This window comes from Sylvia atricapilla, chromosome 1 (genome assembly GCF_009819655.1).
Source record: "Sylvia atricapilla isolate bSylAtr1 chromosome 1, bSylAtr1.pri, whole genome shotgun sequence".
NCBI lineage: Eukaryota > Metazoa > Chordata > Aves > Passeriformes > Sylviidae > Sylvia > Sylvia atricapilla.
In genome coordinates this window covers 183,474-197,173 of record NC_089140.1, presented here as the reverse complement: position 1 = coordinate 197,173, position 13,700 = coordinate 183,474, and the positions used below count along the sequence as shown (strand labels likewise).

The 13,700-nt window shown below is 55.7% G+C and overlaps 1 protein-coding gene across 2 annotated transcripts in view; it reads left to right on the top strand.

Moving 5' to 3' along the window:
- AGAP3 (ArfGAP with GTPase domain, ankyrin repeat and PH domain 3) overlaps nucleotides 1-13,700 on the top strand; it is a 109,337-nt gene that overhangs the window by 81,294 nt on the left and 14,343 nt on the right. For both annotated transcript variants that reach the window (XM_066312978.1, XM_066312968.1), the window contains exons 12-13: nucleotides 8,497-8,670; nucleotides 13,272-13,433. In XM_066312978.1, coding sequence (XP_066169075.1) covers nucleotides 8,497-8,670; nucleotides 13,272-13,433 — 336 coding nt within the window. The remainder of the gene's footprint in view (nucleotides 1-8,496; nucleotides 8,671-13,271; nucleotides 13,434-13,700) is intronic.

Genomic DNA, 13,700 nt, shown 5'->3' with positions numbered 1-13,700 from the left:
TGCTGGAACATCTGGCTCAGGTGCCTTGCATGGGGCACCTGGAAAAGCTACAGGGGTGTAATTAGTGGCCACCTGTGAAAATCTCATTGTAAATAACCTGCCTGCTGCTGCCAAGGAGGGCTGGGCTGGACGGGTGGCCAGTGTTCTCAAAGGTGGGCTGAAAGCCTTCTCAGCAAACCAAGCTGTCTCATCCACACAACTCAGGCTTGTGCTGCAGGAGTGAGAGTGGCCAGGGAGTGACGTTACAGGCCACAAAGTTCTGATCTTTGCTGTCACACAGCCCCAGCTCATCCCTGGCCACAGGCAGCGACTCCAGTGTGAGTCCATCTGGACCTGCCTCTGCCATCAGCACACAGGCCCTTGGCCTGGGCTCTGCACTCTGCTGCTGGACAGGGAGGTGTCCCAGAGGAACGTGGGAAGCTCATCACCAGCAGGCAAGGGTCAGAGCCATCCTATTCTCCAAACAGAGCAGGGCTTGCTCCATCCCCTTGAATTTTTGCACCCCAGGAGGATGTGCTGCACACCAAGCAGTCTCTGTGGACAAAGCAGGCAGCAGTGGATAAAGCCTTGTCTGAGTGAAAGGTTTTAGAAACTGGAGTTATGTAGGAAAAGACAGCAATTCCAGTGTCCCCACACGGCCCTTTCCCAGTTGCACTTGGGAGCTGGGGACAGGGGCTGTTCTTCATCAGTCACTGCAGTGCTGGTCCAGGTCCACACTTCTCAGCAAACCCAGAAAGTCCTGGCTCTGCTTCCTTCCCTCCTGCAGTTCTGTCTCAGACCCAGGTTCCTGCTCCACCTATGCATGCAAACAGGGATCCATGTCAGTGCTGCCTGTCACGAGTGTCCATCTCCCACCACCACCACAGGGATCTCAGGATCTCTTCTGGGTTGTGTTACTTGCAGATTTCCTGCAGCTTGTGATTCCAGGTTTCTGCAGGGACTCTGAGTCATCTCTCTCTTCACAGTAACAGACCAGGAGAGTGGTCTAGAACACACATCTAGAACACTTCCTTCATCTGCTTCTGCTGCTCATTCCCAGCACCTTTGAGATAATTTTCTGAGATAATTCTTTGTACTGTGTTGGAGAGTAAATGACATGATTGTAGTAAAGTCACTGAAGGACTTTATGAAGTTGCACTAAAGCTTCCGTGGACTTTGTGGATTGTGTTTCTGAACAGCAGAGCAGCTCCCAAGGAGACCACTGCTCTCACCTCCACTTCAGCCAATCACCAAACTCAACGCAGTAGTGCCTCGGCTGTATTGTTCAGGCAGAGTGAAATTCAGATCAGAAATAGAGTATTAAACACACACATGCACAGACACATGCACACAAAAATGTATCTGAGCCCATTTCACCAAGCTGGAAGCAATTACGTGACAGATCTTCTGGGAGAAGGAATTTAAATGGAGAAAAATGTGAAGTGTAATTAGGAGTTTTAAAAGAATATTTTACTGGATACCAGAAAGTTAAAAGGAAGGTTGTACTGCTTAAAAATCTGTCAGTCTTGCTGGGGAGGAGATGTGAACTGTCCATTCTCTGTCCCGACAGTGAGAAGGGGCAGGAGTGGGCAGAAGGGAGCTGGCTGCATGGTGCTGCTGTGGTTTGTGCAGCTGTGTCTGTGTGATCAAAAGTGCTCAAACTCAGGGCAACATGATAAAGTAATGGGTAAGTGCTGATCAGGAGCTGGAGGCTGCAGCCGGTGGGAGGCTGGTGGCTCTGGTGTGGCCTGGCACAGCCAGCTGGAGGCTCCTGCTGCCACTCAGCCCCGTGCCAGCACTCCAGCCCCACATCCAGCACGAGTGATTGATGGTGAGCAGCCTTCAAAGTGACCCTCCTGGCTTTATGGGAAGTGTTCCAGCTCCTGGCGTTCCCAGACTCACACAAAGGCTGTGTCACCGTTTGCTCTGGGCTCAGGGGGAGCCTGGTGGCCTCACACTGCCCTGGACCACGCTCCATGCCCTCCACATCTACAGAGCAAATTAACAGTGCTGATGAGGAATTTGGGAACAAGTCACTGATGAAGGAAGAGCACTGGCAAAGAACAGCTGCTGGGGAGAACCTCCCATCTCCTCTGTGGGGACAGGGGTGTCCCAGCTGGCAGGGACACCAACACTGCCCACCCCATAGAGAGCTTCCCATTTTGGGGACATCTGCACAAGTCTGTCACTTCACCTCTGTTCCCTTCTCCCAGAGGAAAACCTCCATTTCATCGCTCTCACAGCTGCTTTACTTGGCAAAAACTCAACTCCTGTGTCTCAGTTCCTGCTCCAGGTGCTGAGCACAGGGCAGCTCCCGTGTCCTCCCTGTGCTCTCTCTGTTTTGGTCTCTGCAGCCGGGTGTGGATGTGCAGTGTGGTCTCCTTCACCACCATCCCGTGCCAAAGACTCATCTTTGCCCAGTGCTGGGTGAGTGGCAGTTGTTCAGCCTGAGAGTCATGAGAACAGTCACTGCTCACGTATCTCACCAAGCCTCTAATTCTCAGCTATTCCATGTTCCATGGAGTTTCCACATAACACACAGATAAAAGTGATGGATCCAGTACCAGGAGCTCATGTCCCAGGTCACCTTCCACCTTGGCTGGCACAGGAGCCTGCACTGCCAGGGCTGCACAAGAGGATGCAGAACAGGAACCAGTGGAGTTACAGACTGTGAAAGGGTTTTTTTCAAGTTTATTAGGAACTAATGAATGTTAACCCCAGCATTCTTTCATTTCTGCGTGGCAATAATAGAACGGTTAATAAGGAAAAAAGGCAAAGTGTTCAGTGAGCACTTGTATTGGTGTTTGGGAAGAGGCAAAATGATGTATCTCAGCACAGAATGATGAATTCTTCATATTCCAGCTGTAATTAGGCAGCAAATTAAACAGCAGGTAGGAGATGTGGACATGTTGGAATCGGCAAGGCTGAATTACTTAATTCAGGAATTGTAGAAGATGTGGTCAAGATATTTTCCATGTGCGGATGGTAACAGTCAGTTTTGGGATGGAGAGACTCCCACAGGGCTGAGGTTAATGGATTCATGTGTCCAAAGGATGAGATGAAAAATGATGGACAGGGAAGGCTGTAAAATCCAGGAACTGCTCTCAGAATCATCCTGTAGGAAGATTCGACGAGTTCAATATATTTAGCTTATTGGGGAAAAGGTTAAGAGGTGATTTCAACACCATCTGTAAATACCTCTATAGGAACAGAAATTTGGCGAGAGCTCTAAGATCAAACGTACCAGGATCCGTGACAGTGGCAGAAGGAAGACAGTTCAGGCCAGAAATAAGGCCCAAATTTCAGCAGTGAAGGCAATTAACCCCTTACCCAGTGTCACTGTGATCCCTCTGGCACCAGCAAAATTTAAGTCGGGATCAGATTTTCTGACAGATCCGTCATTGTTCAGGCAGGAATGACGGAGGGGCAGAGCTGTGATGTGACTTTGTGCTGTGCAGCAAAGCTTGGGCAGTCTAGGGGCTCTTTTGGCACTCCCTGGCCCCAGGTCTGCCACTGCTCTTCCACAAATCCGCCTCTTCCTTGCAGAGCTCACCTTCCCTGGCCGTGGAGCTGCTCCTTGGGCAGACGTGGGGTGCCTCAGCTGGCAGCGTGGGCTGTGTGTGGTGTGGGGACTTGGTGCAGGCAGAGCTCAGGCTGGAGGCAGACAGAGCAGCTGCAGCTCCTGGGCTGGCAGTGTGCTCTCAGTGAGGATTTTGGAGTGTCGTGGAGGTAGCCAGTCCCAGGCTTTTCCAGGTAAGGCTGTACAGGGGTCGGTTGCCCTCTAAGCCACAGGTGAGTTGGTAGAGAAGCGTTGGCTCAGCCTGTGTGTCCTGGAGCCTTGGCTGGGGAGTGGGAAGTGCTGTGGCCAGCCCTCCCCATCCTGCTGCCACAGCCAGCCCAGGCTCTCAGTTGTCCCAGAGACACTGGCACCATGCAGTTTTTTGTCCTGATGGTTTGTACCCACCACAAGTCAGCTTTGGTAGGAGCTGGGGTGTCACTTAGTTCCTTAGCATGTGCAGATGTCCAAAACCGTGCTCTGCAAGGGCAGCACTGAGAGAGGAGGGAGATTCCCTGTGTCAGAGCATCTGTGAGGCCCAGTGCAAGGCAATGGCTCCTGCTGTGTGCAAGCTGGCAGATCCTGATGGCCCTGCTACGGAGCTGGGCTGGGAAACCTCAGTTGGCCACAGTTGGGATCAGTGATTCCACACAGACGTTCCCTGTCGGCAGAACGGGAAGAACACCTCAGTCTGTCCCCCAGAACGTGCCCCACCACGCCTCTGGGGGTGCTCAGCATGGTGGCCGGCTCCCAAGGAGAACACAGAGGGTGATGGTTTTCAAATGACACGTCTGCATCCTGGGCCTCCCGGTTGGTAGGAGCCAGCCCATATGTGTTGGACTCTTGGAAATTGTCCATGAGGAACGACCCAGCAATGTCCAGGTAACAGCACGTGCTGCTTCATTTAGAAACCAACCTGACAGACTCCTGACTTTGGGCCGGGGCACAGGTGGCTCTGAGAACAGGGGCCACAGGGGCTCCCAGTATGACCACCTTCCTGCCATGGCAGCTGCTGGCCCATTGGCGTGGGGGGTGAGTTATGTGCTCCCCAGCAGGGTTTTCATGGGCAGGCACCTCCTCTTCCAGGCTCCTTGGCTCTCATCTCCCTTCAAGAACCAGTTGGTTTCTGGGAGGTTTCCCACTAGCTGGAGTTGTGTTCCAGGCCCTGGGGAGCCAGTACACCAAGGTGACTCACAATAATCCTGGTTTTTATGTGGAATAAATGATGATGTGTTAGCAACAAGTGGTTGAGGGGCAGAGTGATGACTCCTTGGGACACATTTGGCAGACAGTCAATAGCATTAATCTACACTGTTGGCCTCTGCAGTACCAGAGAAAGCAGGGTTTGTTCCATGCCATGTCCTCACCCATCCTGGAGCACCTCCATCACCATCTTGAGCCACACACTGTTGTTCTCTCTGCACCATGTTGCAGCAGCAGCATCCCTCTGCCTGTGAGGGAGCAGGGCTTGGCTCTCCAAAGGAAAGACCTGTCCTGTACTTGGCCATAGTCCCAGGGGGATCCTCAAAGTGCTCTCCAGCTGGTACCTCTTTAACATTCAGCATAGCCCATTCCCTCTGCCAAAGCTGGTTTCCTCCACATTGTAGGGGCCTGATAGCAGCATCCAGCATGTCTCCAGGAAATTTCACCCCATTTGTAACTGTGAAATTTCAGACCCTGTGGGGTTTTTGCCAAATTGCTCTTGAAAATATTAAAGAGATCCTAAAACGATCCTCAAGTGACTCTTCAAGTTATCTCCTTCCTGACTGGTGGTGCCCCTTTGGCTCACGCCCCTTTATCCTGTTCCCTGGGCAGCCACACCTTAATGAACAATTCCCAGTTTGCTCTGATCCAGGTGTTTCACTGAGGCATCCAGGCTGCCACATGTCATGCCTGGGAAAAGGCCATTCTGGCTGTAGGTAATTTTCCATCCAGTGCCACATCATCAATTGGGCTGTACTGAAAAGGCATCACAGAGCCATGTGAGAGTCTCTTTGTGGGGATTGAGGAAATAGTGACTGGGAGAGGGACTTGGGGAACTGTCAGCAGTTTGGGGATTCAGTTCCTGCAGGTGTTGGCTCAGAGGCAGATAGTCTTTACATGTCACCTGTCACTTACCCGATTTCCAGGGAACATTTCCAGCAGCTGCCAAGGTGTCACTTCCAAAGGGATGCAATTCCTGAGAGTTCTGGCCTTGCTGGGACCACCCAGCAGCTCCGTTGGAGGAGCCAGAGTTGCACAGTGTGAGGTCTGTGAGTGAGCAAGTGGCTGGGCTGTGAGGGAGTTCCTTCACTCCATGCAGCTGGAGTGAGGTGCAGGAGCTTGGAGGGCTGCAGAGGCTGATGGAAGCTGTTCCTTCTTTCAAAACGAAACACTGGCATTTGTGACAGCCTATGCTTCTCCTCAGAAATGTGATGAAAGGGCATGGCCTGGTGGGGTGGGGCTCCTGGCCTGGCTCGTGGGGGTACAGGGGTCAGGTCTGCATTCCCTAGGGCCCTGCAGGAATTCCCCTCTGCAGGAGGAGCTTCTCCCAGGCCCTCTGTTTCTGCTCTCCCTTCTTCACCTTCCTCTGCTCTGTGGCTGTAACTCGGGCTGGGGGCTCTTGGGGCTTGGTGCTGGCAGACACTGCCTGAGCTCTGAGCATCCCATCCCATCCCTTCCATCCTATCCCACCCTATCCCTTCCATCCTATCCCATCCCATCCCACCCCATCTCACCCCATCCCTTCCATCCTGTCCTATCCCATCCCACCCCATCCCATCCCACCCCAGCCCAGCAGCACCATTCCCAGGACCAAGCTCATCCTGGTCCCAGGAGAGCAGCATTGTCCCTGCTTCAGCAGCAGCAGGCTCCCTCCCACGAGGAGGCAGAGAGGAGATGGATGCAGCAGTCAGGAGCGGAGCGCCAGCTAATTACCCTTCCGAGTGTGTCTTGTAAATTAAGGGCTAATTAGAGGCAAAGTCAGTGTCATGGTTTTACACGTGTTTCTGTGGCGCTGAACAAGGGGAGGGAGGGAGAACATGCAGCAGCCAGGCTGGAGGCAGGCAGTGTGGCAGGGCTCTGCCAGGAAGGTCCTGGCAGCTTGGGGTCAGGGTCGTGGGAGCACAGGGAGCAGGGAGCAGGAGTTTGGGCTGCAGGGTCCTGGCAGCTCGGGGTGCAGACGTGTCCCAGCAGGCTCTCCATCCGCACTGCTGGCAGGCGGGGTCTGCAGGCGAGGCTCACAGGGGATCCCTGCATACCACTGCAGGGAAAGGGCATTTGGGCCAGGATGAGAACAGGGAAGAGGAGGGTGGGAGGTACCTGCCATGCTGGTGATGAAGGAGTGGGGGTGATGATGGTGGTGATGGTGGTGATGGTGGTGATGGTGGAGATGGTGGGTGGCAGGCATGCCTGGTGCAGAGCTGGTGGGCACGTCACCCCTCCTTTCCAAAGCACTTGCCTTTGGAGGGGGTGTTTGGACTCCTGAGCTGTCCCATCAGGCACTCAGCAGCCCTGGCTATGCTTGGGCACGTCTGAATAGCATCCCTTGGGTTTTTATGGAAACAGCAGGGACAGAAACACACATTTATGTATGAACTCTGGGGCTTCACGTGGGATTCTGTGGGACTCTGCTCTTTGCAGAGGGTGATGCAGCACAGGCATAGGTTGCCCAGGGAGGTTATTTCCTCTCCCTCCTTAGAGATGCTCCAAAGTCATCAGAAGCAGTCCAGGGCCACTGGCTCTGGGGGGCTCTGCTTGAGCTGGGCTGTGCAGGATGATACCAGAGCTCCCTTCCAGCTCAGCCATGCTGGGATCCATGAGAGCCAAGTGAATCTGGTTTCACACAGGTAGACAAGTGAGCTGTCCTGGGTGTAGCTGCTCCCACTGAGGACCTGCTTCCACAGGTGTTCATTTGCTTCCATGGAGGGCTCTCACTTGTACCAGTCCCATTGGACCAGTGGCTCAGCTCCTCACAGCCCAGCTTCATCATGACTGCAGGGCTGGAGCTGTGGGTGTGCAGCATCTGGAGCTGTTCTGTGGCCCTGCCCTGGGCCACGGCCAGGTGGGCTGCAGTGAGAGTCCCAGCTCACTGTATGTGCCTCCGGGCAGGGAAGGAAGAGTAGGGATGGGGCCCCTTCTCTCATCCCTGAGCTCCCAGAGCATTTGCTGTGCAGTGGCTGGAGCAGAATGGCCTGAGGGGAGCGTGGGAGAGGGTTGGTGGTGTGCAGGTGCAGAGGGCTCCCTTGGGCCAGTGTCCCCTGTGGCAGATTGCCTGAACGGGAGGAGGCGTGCTCCCTGTCAGAACCGTTTTGTTTGCTATTCTGGACTTTTTGGGTATTCCTATAGTCCAGAAACACTTGACCCATTTTGCACCACTGAGTGATCTTGTCCTGTGTGACAGCCTCTAGTCCCAAAACCACTTCTCTTGGGGGTTCAGGTTCCTGGGCTCAGCCACAGCAGTTTTGATCTAGTGGGAAAAGGAGCTTCCACTTGCCGTCCCCACCTTACAGACATCTGTTCCCCTGCTTGTTCCTTTGACACCCTCCGTGTGATTTCATGCTCTCTGCCCAGCATGGCTGGATTTCCTGCCAGGGACACACCAGAAAGTGGAGAGATGGAAGTGGGTGTGCTGGTTGTGGGATGGGTTTGGGTTTGCCCAGGTGCCAGAGGCTGTAGTGGAAATCATGACTGTGAACTCCAGCTGTGGGGACCCTGTGTGCCAAAATCCCCAGGTGTGCATCCCGGGGTGCTGCACTGCAATCCACGAAGCTGGGGGTCCCTCTGGGAAGTGGGGTGTGCTGGGCTCTTCTGTCAGCACCTTTGGGTGATGCACCAGCACCCCTTGGAAGAGGAGAGCCAGAGGGAGCCTGTCCTCCTTCGGAGCCACCCTTTGGAGTTTGGCAGCAGGTGCAGGACAGCTTTGCCTTGTCCCACCGTGCTTCCAGGCAGCAGTCAGCCCATGCTTCCTTCCTGTCTGGCAGGTGCTCCCCACTCGACCAGCAGCACCTCCCTGCACTCCGAGCGCTCCATCAGTGGCATCAACCTCGTGGGCTTCAGCTCCAAGCCAGACGGGATGCACCAGCGCTCCTACTCTGTCTCCAGTGCAGACCAGTGGAACGAGGCTGTGGCTATCCCGGGCAGCTGCCCCAACCCCTGTGAGTATCCCCTCTCTTCTGGCCCTTCTCCCCTCAGCCGCAGCAGGTAGGGGAGCTCATTTCAGGGCAGTTCTGAGCTCTGCCCTGTGGCTGTGAGCCCAGTTTGCCCCTGAGAGTCAGACGCAGCCTCTGGGCCTCTTTGGGGCTGTTCCCCTTGGTGACAATCAGCTGGCAGTGTCCCAGCCAGGCAAAAGCAGTCCTGCAGGGCACGGAGAAGCTCCAGCCAAGGGACACTGCTCTGCAGCAGGATGGCTCCAAGCCCTCTGCCCTGACCCTGCTCTGAGCTCTCCGTGCTGGGGTACCGCTGCTTTCCTCCATCACTGCGCCTTGTTGGCAGCCCCATCTCCCAGATTTCGGGGCAGTTGAAGGAATAGGAGTGACTCCTGTCTCTGGAGCACACACTGAGCGCGGCCCGCCCCCTCCCCCCACGCTCACTCGCTCTCAGTGATGTTTCAGGACAGTTGAGTGAATTAAAATAATTCATACATTTCCCAACGTAGCCACTTTGCCGAATTGGAAAATAAATGCTTTTGTGCTGCATTCATCACTCCTTCGTTCCTGGCTCTGCCGCCGCACTAAAAAAGCAGTTAAATGCACATCAAGAGTGGAGGAGCCATTTCCATGCCTGCTCGCCCCTTGTAGTTCTCATTAGCGCGGCAGCCGCCCCCCCGCCCGCTCCCAGGGGCTTTCGCAGTTTAAAGGAGCCTCTTTATGATCATTACCGGAGTCCGACTGTGCGGGCGCCATTTGCAGCTGAGGAGGCTCCTCATTTGTAACTGTGAAAAACTATCAATTTCAGCGCGCCTGATGCAGCGGCTCCATCATTGGCCCCATCAGCTCCCTGCTGGAAGCGAATTAATCAGACTGTTACTGCTGATGGGGCAGCGCGGGCGAGGGGAGCGGAAGGGCGCAGCGCTGAGCGGGGATGTGCCGGCAGCCCCCTCGCCACGGACACGGGGACAGCAGCACGGGCCGAGGGCTCGGCCACGGGCATGTGTGCCTGTCCCGGTGTGTGTGCCTGTCCCCGTGTGTGTGCCTGTCCCCGTGTGTGTCTGCCTGTCCCGGTGCTGCCACGGCCGTGTCTGCCTGTCCCCGTGCGTGTGTGCCTGTCCCCGTGCGTGTGTGCCTGTCCCGTGTGGTCACAGCCATGTCTGCCTGTCCCAGTGCAGGGAAAGGGCCCGTGCCCTGCCCGGCCGTGGGGCCCGGGAGCACCGGCAGTGGGATCACCCAGCCCCGGCACGCACGGCAGCGGGTCTGGAGCCCTCACACAGCGCTGCACACGCCTTGGCACATGTCGGGTCTGCGGCTCCTTGCCCCGGTTCCCTCCTGCCCCAGGAGCTGTCGTGGCAGGTCTCATCCTTCCTCCCCGCAGCCCCTCTGGAGCTGGGGGCTGCTGCGGCCGTGCTGTGTGTTGCTCTGCCCTTCCCTGCCCTTCCCTGGGTGGCATAGGAGAGCAAGCCAGTCCATGCCCCCGTCCCTCTGTCCCTTGTACCCTGCCTCTTGTCCTTCTGCCCCTCATCCCTCTGCTTCCTGTCCTTCTGTTCCTGTCCATGGAGGAGCTGCCCATGCTCTCAGCACCTGGAGCCATCTTCCTCTTCTGTGCACAGTAACTGAAGACTCAAGTGAGAGCAGATCTGCATGGTCTGTTGTAGCAGGGAAATGAACAATGTTTTTGAACTAAAAGTGAGCGGGTTTAGACAAGATATAAAGAAGAGAGTTTTTATTGAGAGGGTGGTGAGGTAACAGGGTGCCCAGAGAAGCTGTGGTTGCCCCATCTTTGGAAGTGTCCAGGACCAGGTTGGATGAGGCTTGGAGCAGCTTGGGGTAGTGGAAAGCTGTCCCTGTCATGGCAGGGTGGAACTTGAGTGAGCTGTGGTCTCTTCCAATCCAGGCCATCCCGTTACTCTGTGCTGCTGCTCCTGCCAGTGACATGGAGGGGTGAGATGTCATCTCAGTGCTCACTGTTCTGCATGCTGGTGGCTGTTTACCCACTGTCAGCTCCCACTGCCCTGTGCTGGTGCTCCACAGACTGAGCAGAGGGCCAGCTGTTCTGGAGGGCCCCCAGCACACCATGGGCCCCTTCCCTGGGGGTCCCAGGCAGCTCCCAGGGCTGTGTCCCTGCCCTGTGTCCCCCACAGCCACAGCTGACAGAAGTGGATTCTTAGTGTCAGGAGGGAGGGGGGATTTGTTGGGTGGGCAGCGCTTTCCACATGTCAGGGTGTGTTGAGCTGAGCAGCACAACCACCCCTCCATCAAGGAGCTGAGCTGGGTGAGGCTGTCCTGCAACACACTTGGACCCCAGCTCTGCCAGAGTCCAAGCTCTCTGCTGTGTTTCCAGTTCTGGCATGGCAGGGCAGGTGAGGAATTTTCCTGTGCTCAGAGCTCATTTTGGGCACATATCAAGGCTGTAGGCTGCCATCCCAGTTCCTGGGGACAGGCTGTGTGCCCTGGTTGTGCCCTGGAGAGTACATGGAAGAGCAATGGGATGTGGCCATACAGTCATACAAACATGCTCCAGGACATTCTAAATCTGTCCTGTATGCAAGAGCTCTGCAGCCCACCTTTGGGGTCCCAGGGTCCTCCCCTGAGGCTAACTAGTTTGGAGAAGAGCCCAGGAGGTCCCAGGGGTGCCTGTGAGAGGTTCCCTTGGTGAGGTGGGGCTCTGGAAGTCCTTGGGGGAATCAGAGGGGTTCAGTTGTCCTGCTGGGGAAGGAGAGAGCGAGCAATGCCTGATCTAGCAGAGGGAATGTGTTCATGTGCTGCCCCCACCCCATTGCCATCCTGTCCCCATCCCACAGGGGCCCTGCAAGTCCCCAGCTCTGGTGTTGGCTGCTGGGCAGTAAGAGCAGGGATGTGAGGCCCTCAGGAGTTGCCAGGCTCCTGGCAGGCCACAGGAGGGGGAGTGCAGAAATGTGTGACATGTCTCGCTGAGCCTGGAGTGGGGCAGGGTGCCACAGGTGTGGGGTTTGGCCCAGGGAGCATCCTGGTGAGCAGCTGGGCAGCAGAGGGAGGATGGAGGCACCACGTATATAGCCGCTGACAAGAAAGTTCAGGTCCCCTGTGACATATGGCTGGGAGCTGAAGGTGCTTCACACCTGCTCTAAGCACAGTCCTATAGCAGGATCAGTGATTTATATTTAGAAAACTGGAGTCTGATTTTATTAGATTTATCTCTCTTAATTGTCAAGGGTGAGCTATTTCCCCATGGATAAATAGCAGCAGAAACACCCTACTGGTATGTGCCAGTGCAGGAGAGACCAGAGCTGGGAGAGCTCCAATGCTGCAGCTTCTCTCAGCTCTGTGTGGGGGACACCAGCTGCACCTCGATCCCTGCCTGGGGCAGCTCCTGGCCTGTGCCCCTCTGTGCCTCTCTCCACCCCCCTGTTGGTGTTTGTCAATACAGACCATGCCCCAAAAACCAGTCTGACTAAACCAGGGTGAACCGAGGGAGCAGAGGACACACTGGGGTGGGAGGAAGGCTTGGCAGGTCCTTGCCATCCCAGTGCTGGAGCTGCTGCCCTTGTGCAATGCTGTGATTCCCTTCTTAACTCCAGGTGCCACGGAACATGGAAGTGGGAAGTCAGGACTTGATGGGACACACTGGACTGTGGCCCAGAGGATGGCAAGGTGGCTGGGGCAGAGGTCCTGGGCACTGCTGTCTGTGCCCTGGGGTGGGTGGACACTGGAGAGGCAGGAGTGGATTTAGGAGAGGGTTAACAGTGCAGCAAGGGCTCCTGCGCCTCGTTGCCTTCCCCGGAGTCTGCATTTTTATGCTGATTGGAAGCCTGCGCTGTGTGTGCTGCTGAAATTGAATGTCAGGCTTTTGATTTTGTTGCTGGTCTCTAATGAAATTTGACATTTAATGGTGAGTGCAGCGGCAGCGTGTGTGTGTGTGATCGGAGCTTGATTAGCGCACTCTAATTGACAGTAATTAGGCAGCTCCCTGATTGTTTCTAATTCTGCTATTAATTGTAAGGAACAGTATGATTGAGGATAAATTTGGTGCGTTGCTGCTGGGGATGCAGCTTCTTCAGCTCCGTATCGGAAGCCTATTGAGCCCATCATGCTCAGGTTCCTGAGTGTGGCAACCCCAGTCACCTCGTCTGGCAGTGCAGCGCTGGGAGGGCGATGCTTCTGCAGAGGCTCTGCAGATCCTGGGGCCTGGATCTGCCCCAGAGAGGCCAGCACCACCTTCTGGGCCTGGCCTTCCCAAAACGCTTGTCCAGCCCTGTGAAGTCACTGCCCTGTGAGGGAACTGCTTTCCCAGGAACATGTGTTTAATGGTGGGACCTGGGGCTGCTCCAGAAGTGCTGCTGCAGGTCTGGCTGCGTGGGTGCCAGCGCTGTCCCTGTGTGATCATACTGGGGGGATCCCAGTGCACACTGGGTCCAGGCTGACTGCCCAAGGGGCTGCCAGCCCTGAGCTGGAGTAGTGTGGAGCAGCCCTGTGCTGTGGAGTGGGGCAGGTCCTGCCCTGTCACATGGAGTCGTGGAGGTCGGGCCAGCCAAGTACCAGGGCTGGCTCCAGAACACTTCAGTGTCTCTGGAAAGAGGACTCTCACTGTCCCCACTGTATGTGACTTGCCTTGTTTTTGTCCCCAGCTAACGGTACTGCCGACTCGCTCAGCTCCAGCCCAAACATTTCCAGTGCCGCCAGCCCAAAGCTGGAGCCGCCTCCGTCACCACATGCCAACAGGAAAAAGCATCGCAGGAAAAAGAGCACAGGGACAACTCGGCTTGATGGCCCCAGCACAGCAGCAGAAGGTAGGAAGGGTCTGCCTGGGGGGCAGCTCTGCTGGCTCAGAGTGCACCCAAGGGTCCTGTGGGTGCCTGGGGCTTGGAGTGTTTCTCATGCGGGGCTCAGTGGTGACTTGGGGCTCAGAGCACTCCTTGTCCAAACAGCTTGTGCTGAGGTGGGAAAGAGCAACGAGCCTCTCTGATCTGTCTTTCCCTCCATTTCCCATGTGCTATGCAGAACCACCATCGTGCCTCTGTGTGCACACAGTCGCTGGTAATTAAAACTGCTAACTG